The sequence below is a fragment of the Sinohyriopsis cumingii genome, chromosome 5, assembly GCF_028554795.1.
Source record: "Sinohyriopsis cumingii isolate HCF-2022 chromosome 5, ASM2855479v2, whole genome shotgun sequence".
NCBI classification, from domain to species: domain Eukaryota; kingdom Metazoa; phylum Mollusca; class Bivalvia; order Unionida; family Unionidae; genus Sinohyriopsis; species Sinohyriopsis cumingii.
In genome coordinates this window covers 134,429,171-134,447,118 of record NC_142965.1, presented here as the reverse complement: position 1 = coordinate 134,447,118, position 17,948 = coordinate 134,429,171, and the positions used below count along the sequence as shown (strand labels likewise).

Here is a 17,948-nt window from a genome sequence, read left to right as displayed (position 1 = left end):
CAGGCTGTCAATGTTACCACCTCTCGGAGATATATTTGTTTGCTATTTGTATGAGACTGGATAATTGCAAGGTGGCCCACAACGTCGAGCAACTGACTCGGTATGGCCCATAGAAGTGTTAAAATTTGAGGAATAGATTGCTACTCCAAAATAGCCACAACGTTACCGATTCAGGCCATTGTCACCTGGTACAGCAAAACCTCCAAGTCGTTTTTGAGAGATAGGAATTGCAAGTCGTTTCAGCAAATATGGACATGACGCCAGGATTTTTATTGGTATGTCATTCATCAGTATCAGCCATAATAACACGATGACCAAACCCGTAAGTGATGATGCCATCGGTTAGTATCCATCTTTTGATGTCTAGCGCGGACAAACCCGCTTTGGTGCATCGTTATACACCTATGCGACGACTCTTTGATCGGATCACACTGCGGTGTGCTCAAACTCACGATGGTTTCGAAAGCGTTCTAGGTACAGCGCGTGGAACACCGTTGGCCATTTTGATGTTCTTGGAGCCCATCACATTCGTGTACATTTCCGGCAGCAATCCTATATACTTTTCTATCGGTTGGTTGACCCCAGCATTCGTCTTTGAACTCTACCACCACATGTTTCATTCTTGCTGGTATCAAACTCGTTGGCCAACCTTGTTTGTGACATGTCTGCGTAAACGTCATCAGTGGTGATGTGCATCAGCAGCGAGTCAGTGTCGGTGTATAGCATCTTTACCCGGTCCTGGTATAGCGGTTTCATCTTGTCGCAGTAAAACTCGTACACAATCAGCTTTGACAACTCCAGCACGGACGATCCCACATAAATTTTTGACGTCCGTTTGAGTTTTGATTTTTTTAAAACTGTGAACGTCAACAAACCCACATTCAAATATTTTTCTGGATTCAAAGACTGGATCCCCAAATAGCCTTCGAAGTTAGTCCTGCTCGCTATTTTCACGGACAAGATCGGCGCGAGTTCGAATGTGTAGATTTCCTATATTCTTCCCAAACAAAAACTTGTTCATGAGCTTAAAGAAGTCCTTATCATATACGGTATGGCCTTGGTGCGCAGGTCTATGTTCATCTGAATGTACAGAGCGTACTGGCGGAATTTGAGCATACCCAGTCGCAAGTACAACTTCAGATTTAATACGTGCAGTATATAGTTGTGTTTAGCCCACAGACTCGGGACAAACTTGGTGCAATCGGTATAATTGCAACCGGACGCATCCAGGATCGAGCAATGATACGTAGACAACCTCGCGCCAATATCAGTCACCGGCAGAGCATTTGGAACCAGCGGTTAATCGTTGTGTGTCTCATGTAGAAACTCGAGATATTCCAGGTCCCCCTCGAAGAATGGTGATTGTGGCTGTGAACATCTTTAGAGGTAAATGCGCGCATGATCTATCCAATGAAATCCCCAAACCGGACGTGGATGCATCATGAGTCATCATGCAAATTATTGGCATCGAGATACATAACGTAACTGTTGATGTCAGATTGAGTATGCCCAGACACGTGGGTTTGTTGGCACTAGTGTATATGTGACTTGACATGAATATTCCGCTCTGAAGTGATCGCTCGATAAACATATGCCGTCAAATCCATTTAGCTGTGAGTTCGATCGATCTGAAGAATAGCCACAGTGTCTGGAGCGTTCATACACTGAGGACAATAAATGACTGGCGACTCTAATGTACCATGACATCGTACCACAACATAACAATATCCGCATGTAATTTGTTATGCGTTTTGCACCGTCTGGTCGATATCAAACCAACTGTGTTTTTCTCAGCAGAGCCGCTTTCCACTGCAACATTCAAGCATTCAAAACCCGCGTAGATGATATACGGGACTTTCATTTGTCACTGATAACGCCGCAGTAAAAGTCGTTCTTGAGCGTTAAAGTCTTGGATGCATCGTCTGCACGGATTTTATATGCGCGTGCTTGCTGTGCCGGTTTAGTAGACTATCAAGTATTTTATCCATATGTACTGCCCTACCGATTCTGAATCTTTTCTTTCACTCAGCAAAGACAAATCAATCTGGATTCGGCATTCTTGTCGATTGGAAGATAGTACAAAAGCCTTTGTCGTACGTGAACACATTAACATCTATACATCGGTTCAGTGTTTCGAAGTTTATCAGTGTGGTTTTGGTCTGTTGCATAGGAAATTCGATATCACCAAAGCTGAGTTCAACCAGGTGTTGCCGATATTTTCGAGGCGTAACTTTGTCACCATCAACCAGATATAACGCCTACACGATTGCCCACGATTATTCTTGGTGGCATCCATTATTTTGTTGCTAAATAACTGGATCTACGAAACGGGGAGAGATGGACCTCGACCTGGCTACGTCTTTCGAGTGTCTATCCCGATTCTTCATCGGTGTATTTCTCCGGCGTTTCGATAATCTTTTCAATGCCCCTGCTAATTTCATAGCTGATGACACTGCTGTTTTGGGGGTTCAAAATCACGCGGGCACCGCTGTGAAACCACTGAGTAGTAGTTTTTAATTAATCCTTGTCACGACTAAGCGGCATAACCAGACGAGAGCTGACGACAATCTGCTTTGACCATAACGTGACCAAAGGTTCGCAACACCTCTGCGATTCCAGGAATCAGATTTGTCAGCTGTTACCGAACGTCTTTGCATGGTGGGTAGATGGACGCGATAATGGCTACGTGATTTTTCAGCTCACCACGACTTTTCTGGAATTTGAATTTGTGCACTTGTGATTGCTATGTATTTGCACGAGCATACTAAGCCGCTTCAATGGCGATAACAAAGGCAAGCAGACATTCCAGCTCTTTCTCAACACGAAGAGGGTTTTGTTCATAGGTCTACTATCGCAAGGATGTCAGCTTTTATTGCACCTTTGGGTTTTCGAATATTGTGTTGACACACAAATTGTATTTGTGGTGGTGGCGGAAATCGTTGTGGATTCAGCGCATAAGTGAGTCTCGGTAATTCTAGTATTTCCGCTTTCCTCATACGACTTGGTGTTTGCACACCATGCTGCCGTGAGAGTTGTCTTAGCTTTTGCACTGTGGGCATGCATATCTTATGGGGTGAAGTGCCTCTCTAATTGGGAAATTTTGTCGATGGCTTGTTTTATTTTTCGTATTTGTTGAAGATCAGAAAGTGCGAACGCCTCATTCCTGTAAATTATTTAATTTATTTCTTTTGTTGTTGTTGTTTCTGTTTCTGTGTCTGATTGGACAGCCACATGCGTTGATTTTGCTTTATGTCTGTCTAACAGATCCAAAAAGTTGGCAAAGTTGGTTACGTGATTTGACTCTGACGTTACATTACAAGCAAGGTCGTAGCCCCGGACGTTCACGTAATATTTGCGTATGTGTTCTACAGTACACGTAATGACATGATCTGAAACAGGATTCGTATTTTCGAAAGCAGGTTGCTTTGCATTTGTTAGTCCCAATACCACTAAGCTTTTGCGTTTCAGTGTCATGGAGCTTCCTATTTACATATATGCAAGGGTTTATCTAATGACTAATGAGCTAATCACACTTTTATTTCATTCCACCAAATCAATGCAACTAAATTAATGAAAGGCGTTGTATCAACATAAGTGTCCATTTCCTTTATGAAATGTTTAAATGAAACTAACGAGTCTTTAATGTTTTCATTGATTATATAGAGGCTCGATTTAAAAAGCGATATTGCGTATGAAGCTAATAGATTAAGCTACTGGGGCGGCCTGTGTACAATGTATGTTACGCTCACTTTAGTAATATTGACTAAAATGAATGCATATTCTTCAACGGTTAAATAAATATGTATGTATGTGTGTGTGTTTGTGTGTTCTTGTCTGTCTAATTGTTTGTGTCTGTGGTTGTGCCTCTCAGCTACGTTTGATAAAGCAGCGATTCGTTCGTGAGGTGTAACGGCTTTACATAGAAGTTTTAACATTCATTACTGATTAACACTGGTATAAACATAAAACTGAAATTATAGATATTTAATAATCATTTATGCTATGGTCTATGTCAAACTACGCCAACCATTTCTAAATTATCTAAGAAATTACTTTTTGTGAAAGATTTATTAGGGAGAACATATTACGAGAGACATAAATATGTTATTAACCTACATATAAACGTTTCCAAAAATGGAAATGACCGATGAAATATCTTAATGCATGTAACTTTCAGCCTTTGTTGATTTAATAAATATTCTAAGAAAAATATTTACTGTAAAATATTTTAACAATTCAAAGTTTTTAAAATCAAGCGGGTTTTTTAATTGTCCATCTAAGAAAATCACATATGACATAGCAGCCTAACACCTAACAGAACTTGTCTTATCACATTTTCCTGCAAACAAATTTCTGACACAAATCGTCGCATGAACTGTTCCAAAAAAAATGATTCACAAAATGTACACATTGACAGTACCAACAAACCTTCGTGCTGTTCTTAATGGCTAATTTTTAGTATGCATCGAAGGACAAAAATACAACTGAAATTCTAGTATCAAAATTGTTTATAATCCCAATATTCCTGAATCAAATGAGACGGAATGTGTTGTATGTAGATAATTGCTTCATAGTTTGACTTTACTTTTAAAATTGTTCTTTCTTTTTATTTCTCTATTACGAATTCTGAAGATGCACACTTCAATAGCAATGCAGTATATATATATATATATATATATATATATATATATATATATATATATATATATATATATATATATATATTTCCTAGCTAATGAAATTCCCATGGGGGCGAAAATATAATACAGCCAAATATTATTTATACGTTCTCTTGAAACCTTAGGAAACTATGTGGAGAGACGACATCCAACATTTATAATATCGTTTTCATCGAAATAATCATTTTCTGAATCTTCGTTTATATGGATTAAGACAATGAACTTCAAAACTCTCGCACAGATGAGTAAAATAATTATTTTGAATTAAAAAAATAATCAATATTAACTGTAGGACTTAATTCTAAATGAGTATACTGTACTAACGTTTGTTGCGAATGCGATATGTGGCATGCATTTACGATAGAGCATAAGTTTCAATACTTAGTGCCTTCCTCCAATTGTTAACATTCATACTTCAATGAAGGTTGTATATCTAGGCCCAATTTGTTGCATTCATACTTCACTAAAGGTAGTACATCTAGATCCAGTTTGTTGCATGCATACTTCACTGAAGGCAGTACATCTAGACTTAGATTGTTCCATTCATGCTTCACTAAAAATAGTACATCTAGACCCAGTTTGTTGCATTCATACTTCACTGAAGGCAGTACATCTAGACTTAGATTGTTCCATTCATGCTTCACTAAAAATAGTACATCTAGGCCCAGTTTGTTGCATTCATACTTCACTGAAGGTAGTACATCTAGACCCAGTTGGTTACATTCCGGGCTTGGTTACACTAATACTTCAACGAAGGCAATACATCTAGACCCAGTTGGTTACGTTAATACTTCAATGAAGTGGATACGTATAGACCCAGTTGGTTACATTCATATTTGGCTGATGGCAATACATCTAGACCCTACATCATCCATTTGTTCACTTTCATAATACGCTGATGGCAATTAATGTAGACCCGAAATCATAAACCTTTAATCCGAAATCTTACTAGCATTTATTCTGATCAGTCCGATTATTGTTCCATGAATAAATTGAACAAAGTTGCCGTTCTCAATTTCTTTTTCAGCAATTCAAAATATGAAGGTGGATATAACAAGAGACAGAACATAACTTCCCCATCAGATGACTACTCACGTAATAGAATAACTGACCCACGTGATATTAACACCGCTCATCTTTACCTTAGCGTAACTATTCTAAAGCGCAGTTGCAAAAGGCTTGACTACTTAAAAAACGAAATTGAAAGAGAAACGAAAAAGAAAGCCGAAAAAGAAAAGAAGAAAAAGTCTTACCTGGAGTATAGCGAAAGTATCAAAGAGAATAAAAAGATATATGGAGAACTCTACAATGAAATTCTCGTTCAGAAGGTTAAAGTTGATAGCGTAAGTGTTTGAAACCATCATGACAATGAATAAGGTCTCAACTGTTGCGAGAATGATAATTAGTATACTAAAGGAAGGAAACCATGGTCATCCTTTGCCAGTAAATTTTATATAATAATTCTTTACTTCATGTTTTTTTAGATTTTGAAATGGAAATTAATCTTGAGATAGTAACCATTTTGCCAGTACATTCGCAGATGAAGCAAAATAACAACAGAGAATGTACAGTGAATCATGTTGAATCCGTCTGATGAGTGTTTCAGATCCCTGCTCAGTGCGACTGCAAAACGACACTCTTTACCTTTATTATACATCTTTACACACGTTAGACACTACGTAATCAAGCGGCTGTTAAATCTGATCTTACTTTAATTTTTGCAGCCAGTATCCACTGTATTTTAGTCTATATGTTAGATATTGCAAGAAATTTAACTGAATCTGGACATGGGCTTCAGTCTCGAAGTTAAAAAGAAACTGGATGAGTATCTTAGTGCACTACATCTGGAACTCCATAAAACAATAACAACTCAAAGTGCATTATGGGTGTTCAACGAGTAGTACTATGAACTTGCAGACTGGTAACGTTTATATCGTCACTTGCATTCACAAAATCCTGTTTGATATAAACCCATGATTTTCAGAGCTTAATCGATTCTTGTCTTATGAAATCTCATTCTCAAAATAAAAGATCGTTTTCTCGACTTTTGACAATATTTTGCAAAAATTTGAATTTACAATTTCCTAGCTAATTGTCCACTTAAATCGATCATATGGCTCAGTACATTGTTCCCCATGTATCTAGGTCAATCACTGTTTCATAAGGTGTGAGGTCGAGGAAAAAGCTTCATGGTTTAGTTCTCAGTGCCGTCAAGTCATTCAGCTTGCCTCATTTTAACATTTTTTTATTTTTCCACTACCTGTTCAATTTGATATGTATGAAAGGTTAGAATTCGAATACATTATTTGCATATATTGGCTTTTAGGGATTTGCTATATTTCTATAAAACCTCTAACTAAGCGATGACTCTTAGCTCTCTAATTTCAGGATGAAAATGGTTACTTTAGAAATTGACATTTTGTAATCTTGTATGATTGTTTTACGTCTTCTGTATAAACCTTCCAATTAGATGGATGACTATTAACTGTAATTGCGAAGTCACTAAATTCAGGATGAAAATGACATCCTAGGAAAAGGCCATTTAGTAATATTGTATGATTCATCTATATAACTAAAAGAACAAGGAAATACTGAACATTGTTATTAGCTTAAGATAAAATAAAAGGTTTAGAAAAAATAAAGAAGTTGTAATTTAAGAAAGTGTATTATCTCTCTAGCTATTCGACACGCCCAGACGCCCTCCAGATGACAACGAAGACAACCCAAATCGCAGGCAAACTGCGTCTGAGAGAAATAGACCCAAATCACGACTACCACTCCCACAATTAGACAAAGAAGAATGTGAGAAATGTCGAGAGAAAACTACGAATATACGGCAGCTAGAAGCAAATATAAACAGGTATTCAACATCAAATCAGTTCAACTGTCTGATCACGCGATTCTTGTAATTTATATTTCCCATAAAACCTTTGACATGTATGCACACATTTATGTGACATTGCTATGTATATAATATCTCTGAAATGATTGATTGAGGAAAACATTCTTCATATCAAATAAATCATATCAACAGCAGCAAGAGTAGTAGTAGTATAGGTATTATTATTAAATGCATTATTATTATTATTATTATTATTATTATTATTATTATTATTTTGAGATACAAGAAAGAAATTGAACGCCTCCAGAAAGACATTACAAACCCTAGTGCAGAAATCGACCGCGAGAGACCTGATAAAGTGCAGAAATCGACCGCGAGAGACGTGATAAAGTGCAGAAATCGACCGCGAGAGACGTGATAAACAGGACAATAGGTAACGAGTACCTTCGCATAAACATAAACACGTTCCAAACTCCCTCCAAATTTATCTTCTTTATACAAGAATTTTTGTTAATGTTACTGTACCAGAGTACACTTGTATCTTAACGGCTGGAGGAAAATATTTTAATGCACTATTACGATCTCAGAAAGTCATGAGATCTAATGTTATTAGAAAAATTAAAATTCCATGGCACATGGTAGTTGTTTCAGTGTGGTCTTATAGATCGACCAATTCTATGGGACATGTCTCACTTAAAATAAGTAGTCAGTAGCAATTATACAATTATTTATTAATACGATTCCTGGTATACATTTCTTATCCTCATGCTTGTCATGTTTCCTCATAACGAATAAAGAACTAGAAGTGACGCCAGATACTTACAGCAAAGAATATATGAGCTAGAGGCACTGATTACCAAAGAGAGGTTTGAGAAAGAAGATGCTCTTCAAAGGTACATTACGACATCTTGCCCTAATCAGTTCTTACTCATACCGAAGAGAATTTCCCATCTTCACCATTCAATGAGTACGATTCAAAGCAATAGATAGATTGATCATGCATTTCTTTAATATTTTTACTTTCCGTTACAGTTTCAAGATTAATACGCTTTAAGTGCTTAAGATAGTTGCAATTCCTCGTGAGAAAAAAAAAATCACTGTTGAGTTCATCTATATTTAGACTGATTCTTGTATTATCACATAACCACTAGTATAAGGAATCTAGTTTTTTCTGATAATTTTTTTTGTTCTTTGTCATTGTTATATTTCTTCTTGTGAGTAAAGTTCCTTCCATTTAATGTATATATATATATATATATATATTGCACTGCTACTGAAGTGTGCATCTTCAAAATTCGTAATAGAGATATAAAAAGATAGAACAATTGTTAAAGTAAAATCAAACTATGAAGCAATTAGCCACATACAACACACTCCGTCTCATTTGGTTCAGGAACATTGGGATTATAAACAATTTTGATACTAGAATTTCAGTTGTATTGTTTTCTTCGATGCATACTAAAAAAATAGTCATTAAGAACAGCACGATGGCTTGTTGATACTGTTAATGTGTCCATTTATTGAATGATTTTGCTTGGAACAGTTCATGCGAAGATTTGTGTCAGAAATTTGCAGAAAAATGTGATTTTCCTGCAAGACAAGTTCTGTTAGGTCTTAGGCTGCTACATCACGTGTGATTAGCTTAGATAGACTGAACTTTTAAAAAAACACTTGATTTTAAAAACTTTGAATTGTTAAAATATTTTACAGTAAATATTTTTCTTAAAATATTTATTAAATCAACAAAGGCTGAAAGTTACACGCATTAAGATATTCATCGGTCATTTCCATTTTTGGAAACGTTTATATGCAGGTTTGTGACATTTATGTCTCTCGCAATATGTCCTCCCTAATAAATCTTTCACAAAAAGTTATTTCTTAGATAATTTAGAAATGGTTGGCGTAGTTTGACATAGACCATACCACAAATGATTATTAAGTATCTATAGTTTCAGTTTTATGTTTATACCAGCGTTAATCAGTAATGAATGTTAAAACTCCTATGTAAAGCCGTTACACCTCACGAACGAATCGCTGCTTTATCAAACGTAGCTGAGAGGCACAACCACAGACACAAACAAATAGACAGACAGAAACACATACATACATACATACATACTTATTTAACCGTTGAAGAATATGTATGCATTTTAGTCAATATTACTGAAGTGAGCGTAACATACATTGTACACAGGCCGCCCCATTAGCTTAAAGGAGACCAGAAATCAAACTTTTCCCTTTACGTATGTAATTCTCTAGAGATTTTAATTCGACTGTCATGTTTATAAATTAAATATCGTAAGTGGGTAGTGATTATATTGCGTGGAAGATACCACGATTCCGTAAATTGCCGAGTTTATCCGAGTTTTGATGAGACGACAGATCACGTGGTCCCGTGACGCAATACTAGCCCGTCCTTGAATACAAACATGGTGAGCGAGGCAGACAGGAGGAGACCACATTTGGGTTGCACATTCAAAAGTTGAATCTGCTGTCTGATATAATAGTTCATGTACTGTACTGATCAGTGCTAAAAGAAATTTTTTAGGCACATGCACCGGGCTGGTGACTTAAATAAACTCAAGCCCTAACTTAAATTCCACAAGCCCGGACAGTTCATACCTGTCAACTCTCAAACCGAGAGAAATACCTCCCGATTTTTCGGGTATTTCCTCATCTACCTCCCGATCTCGTATTATCTCATTAATTTTCTCAGCTAAGCCCCGATTATTACATTATGTCTGTCAATTTTTCATTTGTCAGAAGAAAAAAAAAACAAACAACCCAAACCATTTATAAATAGATATAACGTATGCAATCCACAGTCTAAACATCCACACTGCAGACATCGTAGCGATATGAATGAAAAATTGTTAAAGCTACGTTAAAAATTCAAATCACACGCACACACGTCTAAATCCGGCACTGGACGAAATAATTAACATCACACAACAGTTTGTTTTTTTTTTCTTCAGTAAATAGAACGTGAAGATTAAACATTATTCGAGTAAATTTAAGATGTTTTTAAACAACTACAACAGTAATATAGTATAAAAAAAATTAAAAGAATAAAATTGTTACCAATTAGCTTAAATGAATGATCACTGTGAATACTGTGAAATTTTCTCTGCAAACAAAATCGCATCTCCATTTCCGCCAAAGAAACTCGGCCAGTTAACACCTGACATTCCTCTACCGAACATGTAAAGTTTAATTACTATGATTAAATTAAAACAAGGAATAAAACAAAATATACCACGCAGTATATGTGTCCCTAAAGAACTAATTCAGAATAAATATTTTATTCAGCAAACAGCGTTACACGGATTAAGACTTAAACCTAAGGAAATAAGGTGGGGCATAAAACGTTTATTTGGCAATCAATTGCTGGTGCTTACATACACACACTGTCGAACATGGTTTCTTTGAAGTATGTCCGAAGGGCAGTCGTTTTCACAAGATCAATGCAAGGATAAGGATAAACTGTTCATTAGTCACACCGGCTTTATTGTTTGCGTACTTAAATCAAAACTTTAGCTATTTTGCAATTTAGCCAGAGCTGACCAGAATATGCAAACCGGGTTTGTGCTGTAGGAATAATAAGGCGTATCATAGGTAGAAAAGGCATGTCCCATTGGCGCTCGCACACTGGGGCAAGGGGTTGGGTCAATAGTCTCCCCCCCCCCCCCGTTTCAGCCAGTTAATGTGAAACTTTGACCTCTTTTCTTTTAATCGCTGCTATTTAAACTGCCCAAGGGATAGTTTTATATCAGTTCCAATCATTACAGGTTACCGTTTATACATACTACATGTAACAGGCATACACTAATTTTCTTTTTAATTTTTAATTTTTTTAAGATTACTGAAAATTGTGTTTTCTCGAAACACGACAGGTTTAGAATCTTAGTTTTAGCAAAGCTTCCATTTGATTAAAATCAGATCTAAATTTCACATAGGACAGTGGTGATTTGATTTAGATTGTGCCGTGTTAAGGCATGTATGTCAACATCTTGAAAATACATTTATTCGTTTCACCAGCGCGATCAAAGTTTCCTCAGGCAAACAATTTTTGTTTCGACAAGCCCGAAGGGCACCTCACTTTGAATATAGGATGGGCCTGGACTAAAACCAGAGGAGCCCAGGGTGTCGGGCTATCAGATTTGTTTTTAGCACTGCTGGTGTAGATAAAAGATCTGTGAATTGATCGTCGCATTTTGTGATCACTTACTCGGCCTTCTGCCTATTTTCGTAACTCACACGTTTAACACTTTTCCCAGGATTTAAAATGTCCAAAGGTATGTCTGGAACAGCGCCAACTTTTAGTCTAGGCCTAGCATTTGCGTATCCTTGAGCTGCCATTTTTTCATGATCCCTCTCGTAACATTCCTTTGAGAAATGTCACAAACACAGAGTGCTGTATGGTGTTGCTTTGAAATCGACTCATTTGTAATAATGTATCCATTCTTTCATTATGCCTTTATCTTTCGGAAAAGAAAAGAAAAAAAATGTCCACAGGCTTTTCTTAATGTTCTATTACACCCGTAAGCAACGCAAAACGGCATTGTCTTTTACTATGGCAACTCCCACTTGGGCTGCTGGAGTCGCTACTATGACGTCACATCCCAAAAGTGACCGAATAGGCGCGGAAATATTGCATACGAGGTCACGGAAATTCAGCTCCTAGAAGATAGGCCAATATTTAAATATTGGCATTACGGTCGCAGATGATACTTCAGAATAAGGTTTTCTGCTATAGTACTTTTATTATTATTCTATATTTCCATTGGCTTCTGGTCTCCTTTAATCTATTATTTTCATACGCAATATCGCTTTTTGAAATCGAGCCTCTGTATAATCAATGAAAACATTAAAGACTCGTTAGTTTCATTTAAACATTTCATAAAGGAAATGGACACTTATGTTGATACAACGCCTTTCATTAATTAAGTTGCATTGATTTGGTGGAATGAAACAAAAGGGTGATTAGCTCATTAGTCAAATAATAGGGTCTTTTAAAGCACTCTTAATTAACCATGCAGGGGGTGCTTGTTTGAAGCACTTTGACTAATCATCTCTTCGCTTAACCCAGTATGCAGTAATACAACTTGCGCATATACAACAGTTATGATGTCCACTTTCTGTAATATCACAGGATGTGAATTAATAAATGGAGGTATAATCAAGCAATCCGTATAAAAGGCAAGTCTGTCCTGATCAAGGTAGATACAGTGTTTCAAGTATGTTATAATCAAGCAATCGGTATAAAAGGCAAGTCTGTCCTGATCAAGGTAGATACAGTGTTTCAAGTATGTTATAATCAAGCAATCGGTATAAAAGGCAAGTCTGTCCTGATCAAGGTAGATACAGTGTTTCAAGTATGTTATAATCAAGCAATCGGTATAAAAGGCAAGTCTGTCCTGATCAAGGTAGATACAGTGTTTCAAGTATGAAATAAGAGCTTTCCCGACTTGTTTTAAAGTAGGAAAAACATTTGTCCTAGACTAGCACATTGAGACATTTTACCCGTCCGACTTCGAAGATGTATGGTCCGATATGTAGGGCTAAGGGACTTGATCAGTTCTGCTCTATGAAGAGAAAAGAGCCATTTTCCCTGTTTAGCCACATTCATATATGTGTTGGCCTTTCTTACTTTTTTATTTATTTTCTGTTTAGATGAAGACGTGACAGAGATGTCGGCAAAATCCTACTTTTTATTGTGAACACCGGCAAGGTATATACCTCTACATGCAAGTCATAGCAGAGATTGCGACTACTTCTCATATAAACTAAATGGATTTTGTTTTCATTACCTCCACGAACCCATGGTTGTACGTTTAAACGGCAAAGATAGTCATTCTATTTACAAGAACAAATGAATAAATGCCTGCCCATTACGTTTTCATATATTGACAGACATATAGACGTCTTTCGTAATTCGGTGATTTAGTTGTATAATCAGTACATAATATTTTAATCATTGTGGAAACTTAAATTAGCAAATCCTCTGTTTGTTACTTCCTACAGTTAAGTTAATACATATAGTATATACTAGACCCATCAGAGTATCCTCTTTAAATGTATTCATGCCTCGAGTAGGATATACGAATTTTCAAACAGCTAATTGTTTCGTACATTCAATAGGTTTCACATATGGAACAAAATTTAGCTTTAACATTTTATGAAATTTGTAAACTTTGTGTTCATTTCTAGATTAAACAAATAGAGAAAAATAACTCAATAGCAAACAGTGATCAATATTTTAATTTGCGTGTAATATGAGCACTCTACAGAATGTTCGTTATTTAAATAATACTTAAAAAGCAGTCGCTCTTGCTTCCTGCTATATTGTTACCGTTATATTCAAATCAAAATTCTCAACCGATGTCTCTTACTGTTGTATAAGCATTAATCTGTTGATTGTTTTTGAGCTTGATCTCTTCCTTATCTCTGTATGAATCTTCTTCTGTGCTGAGAACCGCTTTCACAATCTGCTGTCTGAAGCGTCATATACATAGCTAGCTTCAGCTTGTACAAGTTGAGATACGGTTCTTTATGCTTGTCAGGTACAATTTTCCATAGCTCATATGTATTATCTCTTGAATATATCTGCTCGAAAATAAGATTTTTCACCAACACCAGTTTTGCCAAAGTTTCACTTTCTTGAATCAGTGCCTTGCTGACTACCATTCTAGATTTCTTATCTGTTCCTTAATTATGTAGTATGTTGTAAGTCCATCACTGTCATAGTCTGCTTGTTCTGTTAGAAACATTTTGATCAAATACGTATTCTTACTTTTTAATTTGCGTTTAGATTCTTAATTCTTCAACGTATCTTAACCCTTACAGGGTTATATAGTTTTGTAACACAGTATTGTAAGGGCTGAATTGTTGGAGAAAATATATGAAAATTGCGATGTACGTTTAAATTGTCCGTATTGTAATTAGGCTTAGTATTCTGCCTTTTCTGCATTTAATTTTGAAACCTTTTCGGTAAGTGGTTGACCGGAATGCTTTCTTTTTTCGGCAATCCAGTGTGTACATTGGATTCATATTCATCATTATTTTTGGGTTCAAAATTGCTAACTGTCATTTCTTGTAACAATTTACCAGTTGCTATAATCTTTTATAATCTTTTAATTGTTTTATAAATCTCTCTCTCTCAGTGTTTTGCTATTTGTTTTATTTGGCTTTGCTTGTTGCTTTTGGTCTTTAATCACCGGTTCCTTGTGCGACCTTTAACCATAATTGGACCATTCTTGTGTAGATACAGAACCGGCCAAACAATAAACACTTCCTCCTTCCCCCTCCTCCTTTTCTTCTACTTCCTCATGTTTTGTAGACAATGTTGGAGCTCTCCTTTAGTGAAACTCCTGGCAACATCTCTCATATTAACGAGATATAACAATGCGAGAAACAAGTTTGTCAAATTATTTTCATTGTAATTAGTTTTGTCTGAGATATAAAAAAGCAGTTGATATACATAATCATGCAAACGGTTTTAAGATGTTGAGAAATTCTTGACTCGTGAAAACGGGAGTTGGCTTAGTGCAGAATGTTAATTTTTTCAATGAAATATATGATATCTGAATATTGAATCGCTCATTTTGATATATACACCGTGTAAATGTGTTTCTTTGCAATACCAATAAGACAGGATTAGCACCACAAAGACGCAAATTAAACTTTGTCCATAACTGAAAAAACAACAAAAAATTTACATTTTGTGTAAATATATAGTGCATCGTTTTTCATAGATAAAGGCAATATTTATGTGTTGGCGCTAGCCAATAGAAATATTTCATGTTATTCGAAGACGGTTATTTCTCAGGCCGATACTAAACCTGTCCAGGAAAATTTAGATCAGTACAGTAGCTGGTTGCTTTAATAGCTGTGACGTAGCAACATTCGCAGCTCCGGGGTTAGTCCTGCGGACTATATTTCGAAATTATGCAGATAACTACCATTAGCTGTCATCAGGTCCACCTTGCTTATTTAAATGCAGAATTTAACCGATACGTATCGAATGCATCAAAGCATCGAACTGGTTTTTTTTGCGTTTATTTTGTTTTGTTTTTAAATTGCTTTTCTTGATTCTTGGTGAATCAAACAGTCAATACAGTTCTATAAACAGCCGAGGGATTCACATAGATTGTTATGCTTTTCGCGAAGACACACACACACACACACACACACACACACACACACACATATATATATATATATATATATATATATATATATATATATATATATATATATATATATATATATATATATATATATTCTGGAAATTTGTTTTTATTTTCCTAACTTTGACTATGTCCATGTGATTACTTTCTTTCCGTAAATAAATCTGAATTTAATTTATACTTCATCGCATGATTGATATCAATTAGAGCTTCAAATCATTTGCCAGCAAATTGTATATTCTGCGCATGACAATTAGATGACTGCTTTTGTATTAGTGTATTCACGATATCCATGCAGAGTGTTTGTGTTACTGGGTATTCAAGATATCCGTGCAGACTGTAGAGTGTTAGTGTTATGGTGTATTCACGATGTCCATGGATACTGTTGCTGCTTTGGATTTTATCAGGTCTTTTCTTATATTCAAATATGTGTATCATCGTGTTGTCCTGTGTTGAATACCGGTGCAGGATAGCTATATCCTTTCTCATAAATGATCTTTATCCTGACTCGTGGACTGTTTTGATATTCTGCTGCGGTCATAGTCAACACAAAGTAGCAAACATTTCCCGATTTATATCATCACTTGAACATTCCTTAACAAAAATCAATAAAATTATTAACTGTTTCATATTTAGATACTAAAATGAGCAATGGTTGAAGCGTCCCGATTAAATGGCGTTTAGAACTGATCGACCAACATCTGTGTAGGCCAATTCAAGATGAAAAAAGCCGTTGTTGTAATTGAATGTTTCAGTGTAAACCGAACTTTTAAGCTCCGTCTTAAAGTAATTGGACTTTCAATTTGTATTTTATTCTTTGACACAGTATTCAGAAATACATTGCAATGACCTCGGCCCTCGTTTTTTGTCGAGAAACGTTAGGAAAGGAATCCTTCATTATCCTTTAATGTATGATGGAAAACTTCGATAATCGGGATCCAAATTTTGCGCTTAATAATAGGTAAAACTCTGACCTTCGGCTTGGACTTTCCTATTCAACACCGGTGCATATCAATAAGTCAGCTATTCTATCTATATAATTCAACACATTCATGTCTTAGCTCAGATAAGCCAATCGTTCAACTGTAACGCATAAAAGAGAGGGGCCATTAATAATACTCTGCACTCAGACAACCCTTAGGTCAAACATGGACATACTGTTTACAAGTATTCTATCTACATTGATATTGTTAATGCACTATAACTCCTTATTTGTATGTATCCACATAGTCCGCTTTGGGAATTTAAAATTAATAAAATAAATCTTTCGTTCATTTTGTTTTACGCTTTGATTTGTTTTCCTTTGCATTTTGTTGGGGTTTTTATACGATACAACGACGTAGAAACGAAAAAAGACGGAAGCTCAGAATGGTTTGAGTAGCCAGTATATTGTTGAAAGTAATTTCCTTATTCATTTGGAAAGACCATAAATTACGGTACCAATTTGCACAGTCCTATACGAACTGCAAACATTGGATAAAGATGGGGAGTAAGGGTGGTGGTTTACGATACACCGATACGAGAAAAAAAACGAAGATAACTCTACTATGTCGAATAATTGTTTAACGTCATCATTCATTACACGAATGAAAAAATATGCTGGTCGGTATAACTGGTGGAGAGAAGAACCCGGAAAACCCCGGTAAGAACTACAACCTTAGGGAAGCGACTGGCAAGCTTTCTCGCATGCCTGCATTGACGTTAGCCTAAGACTCGAACCCATGCAGAGGTAAAATAGCAGCGCTTCATAAAGGCAAGCGTTAAAGACCACTCAGTCACCCATGGCTCTGCCAATGTCAATGAAGTAATTTCTTCCTGTCAATTGTTGTAAATTATGGTACTAAGATATATAGTTCGTCCTAGATACAGTGTAAGCATTGAAGGGAGATGGGGTTGTGATAGTCTGGTGCTATTCATTTCTTGCATTGTGTTCTTGATGTTCATACCATATTGGTTCTATACCCAATCTATCAGGCGTTTTGAAAGTAACACCCAAATTTCAACTCGTGAAGAAGGCATCAGCACATATGCACGATTAAGTGTGCTTGTACAAGTTTCTGCAAGGTATTATGGGTATGACTAGTGTTAGATTTCTTCTTTGCAGACACATTTCTTTACTATAAGGGATGAATCATTCAAATTATAGGACCGAACTATTTTAGCCATAATTCCTTGCAAAACATTACCCATAATAACTTGCACAAATGGTCTATTTATAGAAGAATTTCTAGTCATTAG

The 17,948-nt window shown here is 36.1% G+C and overlaps 1 protein-coding gene across 2 annotated transcripts in view; it reads left to right on the top strand.

The window, feature by feature from the left end:
- The window catches only part of LOC149800281 (uncharacterized), a 56,547-nt gene extending 39,563 nt beyond the window's left edge, over window positions 1–16,984 (top strand). Inside the window, exons 11-15 of one of the 2 annotated variants that reach the window (XR_016421354.1) lie at window positions 5,707–6,022; window positions 7,358–7,539; window positions 7,801–7,954; window positions 8,319–8,414; window positions 13,195–16,984. Coding sequence is in view for 1 of the 2 variants with exons in the window: in XM_089959875.1 (XP_089816001.1) it covers window positions 5,707–6,022; window positions 7,358–7,539; window positions 7,801–7,939 (637 nt within the window). In the remaining variant the exon portion in view is untranslated. The remainder of the gene's footprint in view (window positions 1–5,706; window positions 6,023–7,357; window positions 7,540–7,800; window positions 7,955–8,318; window positions 8,415–13,194) is intronic. The other variant, XM_089959875.1, reaches the window with a different exon arrangement.
- Window positions 16,985–17,948: the final 964 nt, after the last annotated feature.